Source organism: Salvelinus sp. IW2-2015, linkage group LG16, assembly GCF_002910315.2.
Source record: "Salvelinus sp. IW2-2015 linkage group LG16, ASM291031v2, whole genome shotgun sequence".
NCBI lineage: Eukaryota > Metazoa > Chordata > Actinopteri > Salmoniformes > Salmonidae > Salvelinus > Salvelinus sp. IW2-2015.
Window position 1 is genome coordinate 8,996,689 of NC_036856.1, and position 19,827 is coordinate 9,016,515.

Sequence of the window (19,827 nt, forward strand, 5' to 3'; positions counted from 1 at the left end):
CCCCCATCCTTCTCTCTCCCTCCTCATCTCCACTCTACCTTCTCCCCCTTCCTTCTCCCTCCCTCGCCCTGATCCAGTCGTGTTTGGTATGCAGGGGGGATAACTCATCCCATTAGAACTTAGGGCCAGAATATGGATGGTGTTAGCCTGTCGAATGTGTTTAAGAGTGGGCCCATCCTCCGTCATATTGTTTCTGGGCAGCCGTAGCTCATCTCCCCCTGTTCCCCTCCCCACTCCGCTGTCCCTCAGCCTTTCCCCTCGGAATCCGTGTGAGGGGAAGGATTTGGAATGGAAATGAGGAATAATCTGTTCAATGCAGGCCACAGCAATTCTCGACCTCCTAATTATAGTAAAATAGTTCAACTGTGAAACACATTAAACTGTAAAATATATAAATGAAACTGTGAAAGATGAAACTGTGAAAGATAAAGATGAAACTGTGAAAGATGAAACTATGAAAAATGCAAATTAGACTGTGAAAGATACAGATGAAACTATGAAAGAAGAAACTGGGAAAGATATAAATTAAACTGTGAAAGATGAAACTGTGAAAGATATAAATTAAACTGTGAAAGATATAAATAAAACTGCAAAGGATATAGAGGAAACTGAAAGATATACCCTAGATATGTGGTTTATAGGGCTTTTTTTTTTTTACTTGTGCTGCAGTCACTCCTCAGAGTTTCTCACATTGATCCAAGACAGCTTGAAAATGATAGTCTGCCAATGTATATTTTTACATTTCCAATTCTAAATTTGAGCATCTTTAATTAAGGGGCCGACATGGCCAGGTACACGATGACAAAAAAAAGACTTAAAAGTTTATGACATCACAGTTCAAAGGAACGTCACCCGGGGCAAATCAAAAAACCAAAAATCTTTCCTTAGCGGTGCTAACAGAATAAACGTTATTGTCAGTCGTGTCGTGTGCAGCTCAGTCGAGACGAACGGTAGATGTTGTCATGTGGGAAACATCCCTGTTCTACCATCCATCCCTCAGTCACTCCCCAAAGTTAAATCGGGTGATAATTAGGTAATGACAAGACTGGGAATGGCTTACACACACACACACTCTCTCTCTCTCTCCACTCTCTCTCTCTCCACTCTCTCTCTCTATCTCTCTCTCTCTCTCTCTCCACTCTCTCTCTCTACACTCTCACTCTCTCTCTCTACACGCTCTCTCTCTCTCTCTACACTCTCTCTCTCTCTCTACACACTCACTCACACTCTCTCTCTCTCTACACACTCTCTCTTCAATGGGTCTGTGCAGACCACAAATCAGTGCGAGCTGATATGGTGTTGGCATTAGAAAAGCAATCCCAGAGTCCTCAGCTGCTGTCTGTCTGTCTGGGGAGCGAGAACCAACAGGTAAACAGCCCACATCGTCATGCTGATGGGACCAGACGGTTGCCCCAGTAACAGGGCAGCAACAACAATAACAACCAGTTATGGAGTCAGTAATAGACAATGATGTATATAAACACTTGTCTATACTAACGGAGCCATTGGGTCAGGGCAGTTATACCAGCTCAGCAAGTTAGTAGCCTTGCTAAGCAATCTGGAACAGCTAAGTAGCCTTGTGCAAGCCATAACAGTCTTTGGTATGACTCGGCTGGGGATCAAACTCCCAACCTTCTAATCTCAGGGCGGGCACTAACCACAAGGCATGAGTTGGAGTACTATACTATAAGTGCTTGAGGTTAAAGGATAACTTTAGGATGACGCACAATCCTGAGAGGATATCATAGACACACACAGAGGCAGAATCTAGCAATCAATATTTTCCCTAAACATCTGACACTGATGGATTCCAGACCGTCTGAAGAATGTCTGCAACCCAGACTTGCATAGCTCTTAGAATGCATGCCCAATGCTTCATTCAAGTGGTATGCTAGTGTGGATATTAGAACAGAGCCAAACATCCAGTTTGACATGTCCAGATGTATGAGAATGGCCAAACCCAATGTCCATCAACTGTCTGCAACCAATGTGGTGTGCCTACAGGGGGTGCCACTCCGCCACAGCCACACTCTAGCCTGGCGCCTGATCTGCTGGTGCTGTCTGCACAAACAGATCTGGGCCCAGGCTGACTTTGATGGCCATAGAAGTTGACAAGATAGGCCAAACAGATTTGGGACCAGGCCACAGACAGACACTCACCTCGGTGACGGCGAACACCCTCTTCCCACAGGGCACCACCTTGTACCACTTGTCGTGCAGCATGTCCATGTAGCCGTCTGACTTGTAGCGACTGATGAACTCTGACACGTTGTTGGTCAGAGGGGAGTTCTGCGGTAGGCCTATTCCATAGCCTGGGGGGGTGGAGAAAGAAAGCATAGTACAATAGTACAATGGGTATTGTAGCTTATAGAAATTCATGGGGAAAAAATAACTACTACAAGCTTAGAAAAAAGGGTTCTTCGTTTGTCCCCATAGCAGAAAAATTTCTGGTTCCGGGTTGAACACTTTGGTGGTGAAAAGGGTTCCACGTAGAACTTTGTATAAAAAAAAAAGTTATTTTCAGAGGGTTCTCCACTATGGTTCTAGGTAGCACCTTCTTTTCTAAGAGTATAGATGAGATTATTCGATTATTTCTATGGTTTAATTCTATTTGTTCAGGTGATCCCATTGAGATGAAAAGTATCTTTTACAAAAGAGGACTCTCCTGTGAAGGAAGCATTCAACCATTTGTTACATAAAAGTAGGTACAATAGGCAAGGGTAAGATATCACTAGACGCAAACAAATGAAGAACAATATAAAAGGGTGGTTATGGAGGTAAACAACATGTTTACAATGTAGGCATGTAAATATGTTAAAGTTGTGGTGCGTTCCCTACCACAAGTCCCATGGCTTTGCAATCTGGGTAGAAACACTGACACGGACGTCTCACATCTGCTAAATAAACATACTTTATTTTGGAGGCATCCATTTTTACACCATTCCACTTCAAATGCCCTAACTGCTTTAAAGATTTCTTTAAATTGTTTAGGCGGAGAACTGAGCAGCGGCCTATACTCGTATCATCCCAAACTTCAAGCAGAGTGAGTTAACTGGCAGACCTAGTCTGGATCCTCTCCTCCTCTCCGCCTAAGGATATGAACACGTCATAAACCATGGCAAAACAAATCATAGAATTATAAGAAATTAGCTGTAACACTGCAACATCTTCTCTCAGCCTCATGGTTAAATGTGTAGAATAGCAGGAAATTATCTTTAAAACAGCAACATTTTCTCTCTCCCTCATAGTAAAATGTGTAGAATAGCATGAGATTAGCTATATGGGGAAGGGGGGTCTTGCTCAGACCTTGCGGGGGAGCCCTGCGAAACTGCGGTACGCTTCTGATCCATACCAAACCAAATCGGATGACCTTACCTTCAACCCTTTCAGAAGGGGGAACACAGGGCTTTGGTTATTATTATAGCTAAACCAGAGTTCAGCCTCCATGTCGCTCCATAAAATGGGATAATTCCTCCTCTACCTATACTGCTATTCCTGTACTTTACTCCTTTGAAGTTTTTAATGACATTTTGTGAATGAGATTTTCGATATCGGATTCTTGATTAACGTGGAACGATGGAAGGGAAAAAAATTCCCATCGTGGTCGTCGGTAGCAACGGGAGTTTGAAGAAAGATTGATGGAGGAAGACAGAAACAGGACAAAGAAAAAGTGGAGTGTTCGGCACATCCATTATCTAATGACAAGGAGTGTGTGTGTGTGTGTGTTGGCTTTGACAGCAGAATTAATAATGAGTTTTGGTGGGCTGGGGATAACAGAGAGTGAGAGCCCAAGGATCATTGAGACACAACAACTCTCATTCCCTCTCTCCCTCCTCCCTCTTCCCTCCCTCATCCCTAACGTCCATCTCAAAAATTGTATTTAATCAATGGAGGGGTTTACCTCTGCCTATCCATCCCCTCATCCCTCATGGCTAATGTCTGTCAGTCATCTCCCCTTCCACCCCCCCTCACTCTCCCTCACTCCCACCTACCTCTCCCAGCCAAGATGACAGATGCCAGACAAGCTCTGACATCAACATGTTTCATCAGAGCGAGACTGCCCGAGCATGCACACACACACACACACACACACACACACACAGTCAAGCACACACGCACTGTCAAAGGCGTTTTTTGAATGAGGATATGTGCATATGCGTATGTGTGCGTGTGTGTCTATCTCTCTCACAGCCTGTCTGTCTCGGTCTGTCTGCCTGCCTGTCTGCCTGTTTGCCTGCCTGTTTGCCTGCCTGTTTGCCTGCCAGCTCCAACAGGTAAAAACAGCTGAACTACTACGTTGTGCAAAGCATGTGCTTCAGTCTAATATTCTTAATTAATGCATCGGATATCCAATAAACATCCCTCTGTTTCCCATAAAGCCAACAGAGTCGGCCCCCTGCGCTGGCACAGACGTCCCTGTAGCCCAGTGTTAACGACGATGTTGTGCTTAGTAAAGGGCCTCTTTGAATCACAGTCATTAAATACTGGGTGGCTTTAATCACCAAATCGAAAGAGTCCTGGCACCTTCCAGGTCCCCTGTCTGTAGCCCACTACGACTCAGTCCAAAAACCGGAGACAAATAAAACCCAGAAGAGGCGGGGACAGAGATTCAGAAAGTCTTTTGAAAGAGTGAACTCTGTTTAAAGCGATAGTTCATCACTGCATTTGTGCGGATAAATTGTTTTAGTATCTGGAAATGAATAAATAGAGGACTAGCTGCCAACCAGAGAGAGAGAGAGAGAGAGAGAGAGTGTGTGTGTGTGTGCGTGCGTGCGTGCGTGCGTGCGTGCGTGCGTGCGTGCGTGCGTGCGTGCGTGCGTGCGTGCGTGCGTGATATGATACTGGATGGAGTAATGAATACCGTGAGGAACCATGTAGATAAAGTGCAATAGAGGAGCGAGGGAAGGTAGAAAATACAATTAGCAGATGGGAGAGATGAGCTAGAAGAGGTCTAATTGAGCAAAACCCCAATTACTGTTTTATTGTGGATGACTGTCTAGAGGTTAGGGCCTAAAATGGAGGAATATTCCTCACCTCAAAACCCAGGGAAAAAGAGCAGGAGTTACTGTACATGAAAAGAGAAGGTGTCAATCTGGTTCCACACAAAAATCCCTCTTGCCTTGTGAAAATACTCACCTGGAAAAATCTCCTCGCAAGAGAAACCAGTTGATCAAGTAATCAAGTACTCACAAGGCTGTTTCATGAAATATTGTGATGTAAAGGAAGTGCTACCATTTTTTTAGTTGGGGGGGGGGGTTCTTTTCAGGAAAGCAGTGAAACAGCTTGAGTCAAATGCAATTTGATTGCAAAGTCATTGCTCCCCCTATTGCCATTCCAGAGTGGGTGACTTAGTCTCATGAAAGATATCTGGCAGACAAAATTCATGAGTTTAAAATCTGCAAATGAGAGGAGGGAACTTTCGCCCCAGTCTGAGGGCCTGAGTGCTCTGGACAAGTTTTCATCAAGGATCTCTCTGTACTTTGCTCCATTCATCATTCCCTCAATCCTGACTAGTCTCCCAGTCCCTGCCTCTGAAAAACATCCTCACAGCATGATGCTGCCACTACCATGCTTTACCGTAGGTATGGTGCCAGGTTTCCTCCAGACATGATGCTTGACAATCAGGCCAAAGAGTTCAATCTTGTTTCTCATGGCCTGAGAGTCCTTTAGGTGCCTTTTTACTGAGGAGTGGCTTCCGTCTGGCCACTCAACAATAAAGGCATGATTGGTGGAGTGCTGCAGAGATGGTTGTCCTTTTGATAGGAACTATGGAGCTCTGTCAGAATGGCCATTGGGTTATTGGTCACCTCCCCTGACCGAGGCCCTTCTCACCCAATTGCTCAGTTTGGTCGGGCGGCCAACTCTAGGAAGAGTCTTGGTGGTTCCAAACTTCTCAAATGTAAGAARGATGGAGGCCACTGTATTCTTTGGGACCTTCAATGCTGCAGACATTATTTGGTACCCTTCCCCAAATCTGTGCCTCGACAAACTCCTGTCTCGGAGCTCTCCGGACAATTCCTTCGACCTCATGGCTTGGTTTTTGCTCCAACATGCACGGTCAACTGTGGAACCTTATATGGACAGGTGTGTGCTTTCCAAATCATTTCCAATCAATTGAATTTACCACAGGTGGACACCAATCAAGTTGCAGAAATATCTCAAGGATGATCAAAAACAGGCTGCACCTGAGCTCAATTTCGAGTCTCATAGCTAAAGGTCTGAATACTTACGTAAATAAGGTATTATTATTTTATTTTGTATAAATTTGCAAACATTTCTAAAACCTGTTTTCGCTTTGTCATTATGGGGTATTGTGTGGAGATTGATGAGGATTTTTTTCTATTTCATCCATTATAGAATAAGGCTGTAACGTAACAAAATGTGTTAAAAGTGAAGGGGTCTGAATACTTTCTGAATGCACTATATATGTGCGTAGTTATCCCACGGGTCATTCCACCTCAAAAAGCACAGAAAGAGGATGTCGGGACCCACCATCTCAGATTGTTCTCAAATCGTTTCTGTAGTTCGTAACAGATACGATTAGCATTCACYAAACATTATTTTGTGGAAATATATCTCTGAGAAATTACTGTCCATAAGGAGCTTGTTTTTGGTCGCAGGTTTAGGAATGACTGAAGAATTGCATCATATACCTGGAGCTAACTCACCACTGTTGGGTGATTTAAAAAGTCATAGTCAATTGATCAATAATATAATAATACACTTAGCAATTTACAATCTGTTGAAACTATGAGAATAGAAAGTTTCAGAACTTTTGTGAAACATCACAGCACAGGTGAAAAATATATGGCAAATTTAAATCAAAACTGGATGGTGTTCAGAGATAGATGGGAGATGAAGGATGGAACTAACAAACAAAAGATAACTATTGTAAAATATACTGTGTCCATGAAATGTATATAGTATTTATAAGCTGGAAGTAGGGGCCTAAGTGTTGTTGTCCATTAGTTTACTCCAATTATTGGCAGAGTTAGGGGAAAATAATAAAGGGAAATATATATATTACAAAAACAAAATATGGAGGATTGCAAATGATGCAGACAATTTCATTGATAGAAACCACCATCTATCTGCAATATTAAAGCTGATCTACCCCATAAAAACAAATRGAATAAATACATATATAGTACCCAACATCAGATTAGGACCAAACGTCTTCCTACCAATGAGTAAGACATTAGGAATACATTTTTTTTGTCAAAAGACCCCCAACCCCACCCCAACAAACAGTATACAGTATCAGTTCTATGTTTGACAAGTAGTATGGAGCTGTGGCTTGGAGTATTGCTTCTCTATACTATGTAATGTATTCCCTGTGAATCTGGTGGGGGTTTTTCCCCCCTGGTCAGAGAAATTAGTAATTGAAGTTGCTAGCATTATTTACCATGAAGAAGTGAAAAGCACCAGGTTCTGACCACTAGATGCCGCTGCTACTGCTATACCGCCACACTCTTTATCCATTTTGCTGGTCTCGGGTTTGTTAAATAGATCACAACATTTCCTTTGCCACTTTGTGTAGAAAACCAATAGATTTGTCTCATTATGAAAATAATTGTGTGGTCATCCTCACAATTAAAGCCAGTCCTCCATTAAAGCCATTCAGTTTGTGCTAATAGCAACCTAATGCTTCAACCCAACTTTCCTTGCATAGTCCAACAAGTGGCCGCTCTCTGCGAGGGCTATTCCTATGCAAGACTTTTCCTACAAGCCCAAAACTTTGATGGAGAAATGGGCTAGGGACTAAAATGTTGTGACAACCCTACTAAAATATTGAATTGCATGGCAGTCTTATGTTTTTCAATAAAATGATCAGGAAACTATATTTATTGTGATAAGTGACAATTACCATTAAAACCAATGCAAGGTTCATCTGTGTTCAGGTGTATCTAGAGTGCGGTATTGTCCAGCTGTGGGCATAATAAGCACAGTTCCTTCCCCACATTCAGACAAACGGTTGTCAAGGGTGGCGGATATGAAAACAAGCACACTCTTATAAAAAAAGAGTTCCAAAACGGTTCTTCGGCTGTCCCCGTAGGGAAACCCTTTTTGGCTCCAGGTAAAACCCTTTTGGATTCCATGTAAAAGCCACTGTGGAAATGGTTATACATGGAACAAAATAGGGTTCTTCAAAGGGTTCTCCTACGGGGACAGCCGAAGAACCCTTTTAAGTTCTAGATAGCACCTTTTTTTCTAAGAGGGCATGAGCATTTTTTGTTTTATCCCAGTCTTCAGGGTGGTGCTCTGCCCCTTCAGGAGATAATGTATGGGAGACTGGCAGCGTGCTCCGTCCAGAGGRGGGCATGCGCAGTTTCACCATGAGGACGGTGACGAGGGGGTACGGTCTGCAGTTCGCTGTGTACCCTCCTCCTTTTTGTAGCGTCATTACGTCAATGGTCCTCGAGGTCCTAACGCTTGTCTTGAGAGAGGAAATTTCCTCTCTTATTCAAAAGCAGGCTATTCCGGTGGTCCCCGTGTAACAAATACAGAGCGGTTGGTACAGCCAGTATTTCTTAGTCCCAAAAGCGATGGAACGCTGCTTCCCATCATGGACTTGCAGATTTTAAGCAAGCACCTCAAGGTTTGCAAGTTAAAATGCTCACACTTTGCCGGCTATACTAGTCGGTGCATGCCAGCGATTGGTCTATAGAGCTGAATGATGCGTATTTTCATGTGGCTATACATCCTCCCCACKGAAAGTTTCTGAGGTTTCATTTTGAGGGTGTGGCCTACGAGTTTCTGGTCCCGCACCTTTTCTATGGCGGTGAAGTGCTATGATAGCACTGGCTATCATAGCACTGGCTATACCAGTGCTATGATAGCTGTTGTCCCTCTGGGACAGACATGCATCTGTTTCAGCTCTGGGTGATTGCTACGTGTCTGGACGCATCTCGCCACTGCCATCGGACAGCTCAAGGCATCCCTGTCTTGCTTAAGGGCTTGCATAAGCCTCACTCGGCTGGGATGAGACCCTTATCAACTACGACCACCGCTGCCGCTCTCCCCCGGGCCTCAGACAACCCCGGAAGACCCTTTGCCAGCAGCCACAATCTGTCTCACAAAGTCAGCCCGACGCCCAACAGACGTTGAGCCCAGCCAGAGACAATGGTCACACAAACTGGTCCGAGCCAAAGCCTCCTGAGCGTGTTTCCACCCCAGGTAAACAGGACAGCCCTGAGGGCACGGTCAGAGGTTCAAACTCAGCTGCTTAGCCTTTTTGAACTTACTTTTACCACTGTCCATCTTACTGAAGGAAGGAAGCACTGGCTACACAAGCAGAGTATAAATAGTGGGGTTTTAGCCAACACAAATTCTACCCAAGCAAGGAAGAATTAGCTACACAAGCAGAGTAGAAAGTAAGCAGAAAGTAGTTAGCTTTTAGCAAACACAAAACCGATACCAAGACCCAAAACTCGAACATCTAGGGGGACGAGTACTCTCTCCCCACTAACAGACACCTAAGTCGGAGCTGAATCTCGTAGTCTTCGTGTGCTTGAACAGTTAGTAAATTGCGTGGAACGTTCTTCCTTCAGGTGAAATATCTGCATATCTGAAGAGCGAAATATCTGCATCCATTGGCCCGTTGGGTGTGATTTCTTCAGGTGAATATGATTGGTCGTTGACTCCCATAGTATGTTATACCGAGTGACTGACTGAAAAGGAACTATTGGTTTTCTACCCAAAGTTGGAAAGAAAACATTGTGATCTATTTAATAAACACAAGAGACCAGCAAAATTTATGAAAATGTGTCGGTATAGTAGGAACAGCAGCATCTAATGGTCAGAACCTGGTACTTTCACACTACTTTATTAAGGTAAATAATGCAAGTGACTTCAATTACCAATTTCTCTGGACAGGGTTGGAAAAACCATCATCAGATTCACAGGGAATACATTTACATAGTATGGAGAAGCTAGAATGATCCAAGTCGCAGCATCATACTACTTGTCAAACATAGAAAACTGATACTGTATACTGGTTGCTGGGGTGGGATTGGCATGGGGTGTGGGGGGGTGCGTGGGTGGCTATTGTTTTGGGGGGGGGATTTCTTATGTCTTTCTCCTTAATAGGAAAAGGTTTGGTCCAAATCAGATGTTGGGAACAAAATTTATTGGACATTATCTGAATCTTATCAATTAAAATGGCCAATTTGGGTGGACTCAATTAGCTTAATTTCTCAGAGATAAAATGTTATTTCAACAGAATAATGTTTAAGGAATGCCAATCTTGCCTGTTTCTAACTAAATAAACCATTTCAGAACAATCTGAGATGGTGGGTGTCATGGCTTGCTGAAATGACATGAGACAACTCTCACGGTTGAAACATTTCAGGAGGAAAAGGTAAAACGCCAATCAGGAGTGTGCGTGTGTGTATCTGTGTGTGTATGTGCATCCTGCCCAGTGATGAATCTGAATACACAGCATGAGCTGACGTTCTACATAGCCAACACCGCAGGCCTGCCCTTTCAGTCTAATAAAAACAGAGATGACAGCGTCTTCCATTACTGTTCCACCTCTTCCCCATTCCTTCTATTACCGCTCCCCACCTCTCAAATGAAAGTGACGTGTCCCACGGAAACTAAATAAGCCATATCAATATCTTATGACAGCTAAAGTTTACAGCCCAGCTCCTTGATTCTATATCTCAGTAGGTATGCAATATTGGGTCAGGGTCAGGGAGGGATGCTTCTCTGAAACAGTGCTCTTCAATCCTGGTTGAAGTTGAGACCCACAGGGCATGCTGGCTTTTGCCCTATCCCTGCACAAATACATCTGATACAGATAACCAAGTACTCATCAAGACCTTGGTGAACTGAATTAGGGTTGTGTTATTAAGGCACGCAAATTACGTTTAGTTCAACATAAAAAATAAAAAACGAGTTTCATACTAGTTCAAGAACTAGTATGTCTCCATTTCACGCTGTTTCATGCTGTTTCCTTCCCTTCGTGCAGGGTTGGAGTAATAGCCTGCACACTCTGTGGGTCTCCAGAACCCATTACGAACTGCTATAGAAAAGGTTGACGGTGAAAAGAGAACCTTAATGCGTGGACAATGTGGGAGCAGCAATGCAGAAAGACAAAAACAGAAAGGCGAGGCGCGGGAATCTGTTTCCACTTATTTCTCGTAATCCTGCACCGGCTCTCAGAGACAGGGGGGGTGTGGTGTTGATTCAGACAAAATAGCAGCAAACATATTTGAATAATTACATATTCAAATCAAAAGAATGTGAATTTGAGATGTGGGTGAACTTAAAAACAGGGAGAGGACGGGGAATACAAACACACAGACAAACAAGTGCATGCCCACCTATACACTGGGGCACTCAAGCAAACACACACTCGCACACACACATAAAAAGAGATGTACATTGTAACGCACATACACATAAACATGCACAGGCAGACATACAGCCAGCATACACACACAACAGAAGATAAGAGCCACCACGTTTGAGGTCAAAATAATGCTGTGTTGGGGTGCACAGGGGTTTCTTACCTTCGATGGCGAAGGGTTTGCCCACGGTGAGCAGCTTGCAGTCTGCGTCGATGGACACCTCGTAGTCCAGCAGGGCCTTGTCCATGATGAAGGCATCAAGCTGAGGGGGATCTACCCTTCAACACACAGGGTGAAGGGGTTATACACATCCCAATCACCACACACCAAACAGGCCAAATCTCAATCATAAATCTCCAAATAGGCCACGTCCCAATCACAACACAACAAATAGGCCACGTCCCAATCACCACACACCAAACAGGCCACATCCAAATCACCACACACCAAACAGGCCACGTCCCAATCACAGCACACCAACTAGGCCACGTCCCAATCACAACACAACAAATAGGCCACGTCCCAATCACCACGCACCAAACAGGCCATGTCTCAATCACAACACACCAACTAGGCCACGTCCCAATCATAACACACCAACTAGGCCACATCCTAATCGTTGTAAACCACAAACCAAACAGGCCAAGTTTGAAATTGACCATGTCTCAATCCTATGCACCACACATCAAAAAGGCTATGTCCTCCCTCATTCCAGATTCAGCACATGGCCCTCGTCACCATCATGTTTATACTTCATGTCTCAGTGTAAATGGGGGGCTCAGAATCAGTCCTCCAGGGAAATTGGACAGAAGGAGAAGGGTAAAGCAAAGCCATTAGATAAATATATGTTTTATTGTCACATATTAATCGCCTGTCTGACCAAACAAAACCCGGAATGAATGCAGACAGAGTACAGTGCCCAAATCAGGCACTCAACTTCCATTATGATGCTGACTCCTGACTAGGCACATCAGCTGAACCAGAGAGGATTATGGGTCATGGGAACTACCATAATGGAGGTTCAAGATGTCAAAACTGCACATTATCAAATGTTTCAGCTTTGGAGTCCTCTGACTTCAGCTTCAATTGTAAGGATGGGGATGACCTCTTGGGTAAGAAATCAACAGTGGATATTACTAGCAATTTTCTGGCAGTTTGGCTGTTTAATCAAACCATCCATCAAACCATCCACTTAGAAGAGTGGACTCTTATTCCAGAAGGGATCAACTTGTCATGTCTACACCCGCTCCCCCTCTCTGGCGCTCAATGTCGCCGGTTTACTAACCACTGGTCCTGGCAACCCTCATTACGCACACCTGGCAACCCTCATTACGCACACCGCTTCAGGTAGTATTGTTTATGTTTTCCTTGTTACACGCTGCTCTTGTTTTGTATTCATTCCATTGTTGTTTTCATTAAAAATCACACTACACTTGCTTCCAGACTCCCTGGGTCTACGTTACAGAATACTACCTCGAAAATATGGAAACAGCAGAAGAAAAAAAAWATATATATAAATATATATATATATCTGTCGGTGGTCCCCTATATATATATATATATATATATGGTAGACTGTTGGCGAACAGGGACACCTACTCCACCAACACCACGATCAGCTGGCGCAACTGCATGCGACTACGGATGAGGTCCTTCGCATCCTCCACCACCTCGACACCACACGAGAGGATTTACTTTCAAATAGCAGAGCCCTCTATCATGAATCAACCCAGCAAACCAGTCTCCCAGCCTACCCAGCAATCTGCCCAGGTCACCGATGCCCAACTGCCCCTCCCGGGAAGATATGACGGGACTCCATCCAAATGCCGTGGCTTCCTACTCCAGTGCTCCTTCTATTTCGCTCATCAGACGGGAGCCCCCACCAGGAGAGGTCCAACGTTGCCACGGTCATTTCCCTGCTGAACGGGTGGGTGTTGGAGTTTGCTATGGCCGTCTGGGAGAGAGGAGAGGAGGAGCTGGGTTCCTATGAGGGGTTCATAGCTCTGTTCAGGGCAGTCTTCGACCATCCACAGGATGGCAAAGAGGGAGGTGGGCGACTACTCCAACTCTGGAAGGGTTCCCAGACTGCTGCGGAGTACGCCCTCACCTTCCAGACCGTGGCAGCCCCCAGTGGATGGAATGAGCCGGCACTCCACACCCTATTCTGAAGAAGACTGCGCAAGGATGTCCAAACAAAGTTGGCTTGTCGGGACGACAACCTTTACCTGGGCGTGCTCATCGCGATTGCCATCCGTCTGGACAACCTTCTTCGGGAGCGTCGGTGGTCCCCTCATCCCTCGCCTTTCTCCTTCGGCTGTCCTGAGGCAGAGCCTGAACCCATGGAGATAGGAATCACATCTCTCCGCGGCAGAGCTAAGTCACCGGAGACGGCTGGGGTTGTGTCCCTATTGTGGCCAGGAGGGGCACCGGCTACAGCTGTGTCCAGTGCATCCTAACCAGAAGTCCACTGGGGCAGAGGAACAGCCCCGTGATCATCCGTATTCCTTCATCGTTTTCCGCCAAACCCTTCCTGGTTTCTATTTCACTGGCTGGCTGTCGCTCAGGTGTTGTCTCAACGGCTCCAGTGGACTCCGGTGCTGCAGGGATTTTCATCGACTAGGCCCTTGTCTCCTCCCTCAACATCCCTGTGTACCTGCTCTCCTCTTCCTGTTTGGTCCGAGCCCTGGATAAATGACAGTGGGGACCCGGCACTATTACGCACGTCACAGCACCCTCAAAGCCTTCCCTTTCTCATCACCTCTGCACCTGTGCACAAAGTCATCCTCGGCCTCCCGTGGCTTCAACTTCATAAACCCCCCATCTCTTGGTCTAAGATGAGAATCATCGCCTGAGGACCAGGATGTCGGAGGAACTGCTTTCCCACACCCTGTGGTTCAACGTCGGTGGAGGGTCCTGTGGGTGCCCTTTAGCCCATCAATCGTTCCTCCCTTATTGTTGGCCCCGTGTTGTGGGACGTAGATGTGGACATCTGCCTAGCTCTAGAGAGGGAACCCGTTCCTACCACCTGCCCTCCAGAGTGCATCTACATTCCTGCGGAGGTGAGAGATCAGCTGTTGACCTGGGCACACACATCCCTCGCCGCTGGATATCCAGGTATCACCCACACCATCCAATCCCTTTCTGATAAATACTGGTGTTCCACTTTGGCACAGGACGTCGTCTACTATGTCAACTCATGTTCAGTATGTACTCAATCCAAAACTCCCCTTCACGTTCCAGCAGGGTAAACTACTTCCCCTTCCCGTCACAGCTGTCCAAAGATTTTGTCACTGTTCTCCCCTTCTCTGATGGTTTCACCACCATTTTAGAGGTTGTGGACAGATTCGCGAAATCCTGTCATTTTGTCCCTCTTTCTGGTCTCCCTACCACTCTCCAGGTCTCTGAGGCACTGTTCCAGCAGGTCTTCCGGCACTATGGCTTTCCGAAGGACATCGTCTCCGACCGTGGCCCCCAATTCACGTCACGGGTATGGAAAACCTTCATGGAGAAGCTGGGGGTCACTTCCGGATACCGGCCTCAGTCTAACGGGCAGGTGGAGATGATGAACCAGGAGCTAGGGAGCTTCCTGAGGAGTCACTGTCAGGACCGGCAGGGAGAGTGGGCCCGATTCCTTCCCTGGGCGGATTACACCCAGAATTCATTGCGTCACTCCTCCACCGGGCTGACTCCCTTCCAGTGTGTTCTGGGTTATCAGCCGACCCTGGCTCCGTGGTTCAGGCACGCAGAAGAAGTTTGGAACGATGCCTACGTGAGGCTCCAGTGTGCCGTCCGCCACCAGAAGAAGCAGGCGGAACGCCACTTCAGTGAGGCTCCCGTGTTCCATCCTGGTGATTGCATCTGGCTCTCCACCAGGAACCTCCCACTCCGCCTGCCCTGTAAGAAACTGAGCCCCTGGTTTGTGGGGACGTTCAAGGTTCTATGGAGGGTCAACAAGGTGACATATAGATTACAGCTCCCCACTAACTACCAAATCTCACCCTCTTTTCATGTCTCCCTCTTCAGGCCAGTGGTTCCTGGTCCCCTGGCTGAAGCCGCCTCCCACGATACCCTTCCGCCTCCCCTGGACGTCAAAGGAGATCCCACCTATGCCATCAGATCCCTCGTGGACTCCCAACGCCGTGGGGGTCGGCTCCAATACCTGGTGGACTGGGAGGGGTATGGTCCAGAGGAGCAGTGTTGGATTCTGGTGGACGACATTCTAGATCCCAACATCATACGAGATTTCTACCTTCCCCATCCGGACCGGCCCGCTCCTTGCCCTCGGGGCCGCCCCCTTGGCTGGCGTCGTCCTGGGGCTGGAGCCGCGAGTCAGGGAGGTACTGTCACGTCTACTCCCCCTCTCCGGCTTTACTAACCACCAGTCCTGGCAACCCATCATTACGCACACTTGGCAACCCTCATTACGCACACCTGCGCCTCATGAGGCACACCTGGACTTCATCACTACCCTGATTACTCCCCCTTTATCTATCACTCCCTAGGATCACTCTTCAGGTAGTATTGGTTAAGTTATTTTGTAACACAATATTCAAACATGTCTATGTGGCTACTGGCTAATCTTGTCAAAAGATTTTACAAAACTAAGATAAAATAGGAGGATCCACAGTCTACACAATCACAAGCTCAAATGACAGTTGTTTTCTCTCTTGGTCTAAATTGAACTATAACCCTTCTTCTTCCACCTGAGGATCAACTTTGCAGCCTTGTGTCTCTTGAGAGTCGGACAACATGCGCAGAGAGACAGTTTGTTTGTGTGTGCTCCCTTTCCCATTTGATCTTGTTTTGAAGCAATACCACTGGCCTCTCCTCTCCTTTGCCTTTCTCTTCTGTCTTCCTTGATGACAGACCTTTCTTTGAGGAACACAACAAACACTTCTCCCAGAGGAAGACAGAGCTGACAGAGAAAGTATCTATCTACTCTGTGCTCGACTTGATCCACCTCTGGCCAAATAACTTAAAAAACACTTATAAACACCCATGGATACAATCAAATGTAGGTTAAAGTGCCTTTAAATAGTATTTCTATGGATGTAGCTCAGAGGTGCCATGAACAATCCTACTCTAGGAGTGATACTGCAGGTGCAGGCTTTTTGTCCCAGCCCCACTCGAACACAGCTGATTCTACTAAGCAGCTGCTCATTAGGACCTTGATTAGCTGAATCGGGTATGTGAGTGTAGGGCTGGAACAAAAGCTTGCACACCCTGTAGCTCTCCAGAAGTAGGGTTGTGATCTCTTACTTGAGGGTGGACACCCCATCGGGTGTGGTGGGCTCATTGTAGCGCCTCATGTACTCGTGCATCTCTGGGAAACTCTTCTTCATGTACTCCTCAGCGCTGCTTTCCCTCACTGTGCCAAACCTGAAACCATGGGATGGGTGATGGAGCTGGGGTGGAAGGGAGGAAGGCAGAGGGGGAAGGGATGAAGGGAGAGGAGGAAGGGAGGGAGAGAGAGGGAAGATTAGAGAGACAGAGGGTGAGGGAGAACAAGATTGTGGTGGGAGAGAAGAGTTCGCCTCACCTTGGCGTCGTGGATCCCCGAGAGCTCCTCGAAGGTCTTCTCGCCGACCATGACGGCGGCCAGGTTGGCTGTATAGCTGGACAGCACCAGCAGGCAGAAGATGGCCCACAGGTTCATCAGAAACCGACCCGTCCAGCACTTGGGCGTCTTGCTGGAGACCGTGCGGCCGAACAGGATGGCGTAGCACAGGTTGAGCGCCGACGAGTAGGAGAAGACCCGCAGGCGGTTGCGTCCGTGTGGCGTCATGCCAAAAGGGCTTTTCCACTCGTAGAGGGTGAGGAAGAGGGCGGTGATGTGCAGTGCCACGAAGATACCCACCCACATGGACCAGTGAAGGGGCCACATGAAGGCACCAATGGGCGCCGCTGTGTCCTTGCTGCGCACCAGGATGCCCAGCGAGGTGGAGAAGAAGGGCGAGGTGAAGTCGATGACGCGGCTACGCACTGAGTTAATGCTGAATGAGGTGACGGCCATGTCGGCCACGCCATTGAGCAGGTCGCCCACCAGCCCTGTCCAGCGGCCGCTCTTCGACGCTCCATACTTCCCGTCACCCACGATGTACAGGTCGTACTCAAAGCGCAAGTCCTCTGCCAGTTTCTCCAGCAGGTCAATGCAGTATCCGTAGCAACACTTGCTGTAGTCCGTGGGCAGGAAGGTAGAGTTTCCCGAGGCACGCTCGCTGAAGTAGCTCTCCAGCATGTCCGAGCTGTTCGTCCCTGCGTCCAGGCAGTACTGTCCCGCCGGGCAGTTCCCGTCCTCATCGACTTCCCGCGTGAATACAAAGGGATGCTCCACCAGGGTAACTACCCGCACCCGGCTGTCTGCCACAGGCATGCCTGGCTGCCACCGGCCCCCACTCCTCTGGCCCTCCCCCCGGTCYTGGCCCTTGCCATTGGGACCCTGCCAAAGGCTCTGGTCCTCCACCTTCAGGCGGCCCCCCTCCCAGCTGCCCACCGTCACCCAGGTGGGCTGGCCCACCGCATCCCGCCGCAGGCTCCAGATGTGGAAGCGCTGAGAGGTGAGAACCCGGGACAGGTTCCTCTGCACCGACACCGGCCCTGTCAGCCCTGAGAACGACGTGTTAGACAGGAATCTATGGGCCAGAGGAGATCACATTAGATTCAGACTATTTATTGCATGCACTTGTGAGAGTCCGAAGCCAGCGCATAATAAATCACCAGTGTTTCCCATAGATTATTTCTTATGGTGTGGTGGGGGGAGGGGAGGGGCATGTATGGACTCCAATAGCTTCTTGCCAGAGGGATAGTGAGTCAGACTGTACAGTTTCAAACTTACTGTACAAAATGGATGGACAGTGAACTGCATAGCAGTAAGTGACACATCTGACCTGCAGCACAGTCTAGACAGACACCGGTACTGTAGTACAACATGTCGAAACCCGGATTGGCATCTATTGAAGCCAAACTAATCCACCCTGCACTTGCAGCAAGGCCAACAGTGTATCATCACAACCCTGACTGACAGCTAGATGTTTTCCTGTGGATTAGCTGTTTTCTGACTGGCACACTTTGGGCCTCCTCACAGACTGTAAACTCTAGGCTCAGCTTTGTCAAGAAAAATGTAGTGTCCCACGGGGCACGCCACATCCTTTCTATATGGAAATGTGGGTCCTATTTGGTTGAGACATTGAACAATGAGATTTCAAACTTTATTCGCACACTCAAAAAGACAGCCAGAAGTTTGTTGAATTCCCACTATGCTTTCTATCACTATGCTTTCTACCATTTAAAAGTAAAACCAAATTCCAATGGAAGAACAATGTCTGATTTTTGGTTTAATGTCATCTAAATGTGTTAGCTGCGCTTTCAACATTTSAAAAGCACAATAAATGGGAATACAATGTCTGATATTTGTATTTATACAACAACTTAATGTGTCGTATAAATCACTGTGCACAACCAAATGACCTGGATTGCAGTTGAGATTAATACATTAAATTACTGTATATTAGTGCAAGTTATCAATGCTGTTCAAGACTCTGCACTGATTATTATGGCAATTGTGAAGATCTGCGACATTTGCATGCTATATTGAACATGCACGCTTTCTATGATTACATAAGAAGACATTTATAGTTACATTAGTCTAACCTCAAAATGTTGAATAAATACTGTTACATTAGTTTGTAAGATAGCCTTAACTTTAAGCTATTTCCTGTATTAGAAAAATATGATTGAATTGTGTTTGGTTGACAATGCAGGATAGTTTTATCTGAGCCACTGGCTTAATCSTATTCTTTAACTTAGATTTTTGGTTAAGTTGGAGACGTGAATCCAACATACCATTTGTTAACTTGTCAATAGGCTATTTACTGTATTGCAAAGTGATATTCAATTGTTTGGATGTCAACAAATTCCAGTTTATCTACAAATGAATAATGTATACAGTGGGGCAAAAAAGTATTTAGTCAGCCACCAATTGTGCAAGTTCTCCCACTTAAAAAGATGAGAGAGGCCTGTAATTTTCATCATAGGTACACTTCAACTATGACAGACAAAATGAGAAAAGAAAATCCAGAAAATCACATTGTAGGATTTTTTATGAATTTATTTGCAAATTATGGTGGAAAATAAGTATTTGGTCACCTACAAACAAGGCAGATTTCTGCTCTCACAGACCTGTAACTTCTTCTTTAAGAGGCTCCTCTGTCCTCCACTCTTACCTGTATTAATGGCACCTGTTTGAACTTGTTAATCAGTATAAAAGACACCTGTCACAACCTCAAACAGTCACACTCCAAACTCCACTATGGCCAAGACCAAAGAGCTTCAAAGGACACCAGAAACAAAATTGCTAGGACCTGCACCAGGCTGGGAAGACTGAATCTGCAAAATAGGTAAGCAGCTTGGTTTAAGAAAGAAATCAACTGTGGGAGCAATTATTAGGAAATGGAAGACATACAAAGACCACTGA

The 19,827-nt window shown here is 46.3% G+C and overlaps 1 protein-coding gene across 1 annotated transcript in view; it reads right to left on the reverse strand.

Moving 5' to 3' along the window:
• LOC111975916 (glutamate receptor ionotropic, NMDA 3A) overlaps nucleotides 1-19,827 on the reverse strand; it is a 32,368-nt gene that overhangs the window by 6,061 nt on the left and 6,480 nt on the right. Inside the window, exons 2-5 of the mRNA XM_024004593.2 lie at nucleotides 16,894-17,986; nucleotides 16,614-16,759; nucleotides 11,517-11,632; nucleotides 2,161-2,312 (exon numbers count right to left, since the gene is read on the reverse strand). Coding sequence (XP_023860361.2) covers nucleotides 2,161-2,312; nucleotides 11,517-11,632; nucleotides 16,614-16,759; nucleotides 16,894-17,986 — 1,507 coding nt within the window. The remainder of the gene's footprint in view (nucleotides 1-2,160; nucleotides 2,313-11,516; nucleotides 11,633-16,613; nucleotides 16,760-16,893; nucleotides 17,987-19,827) is intronic.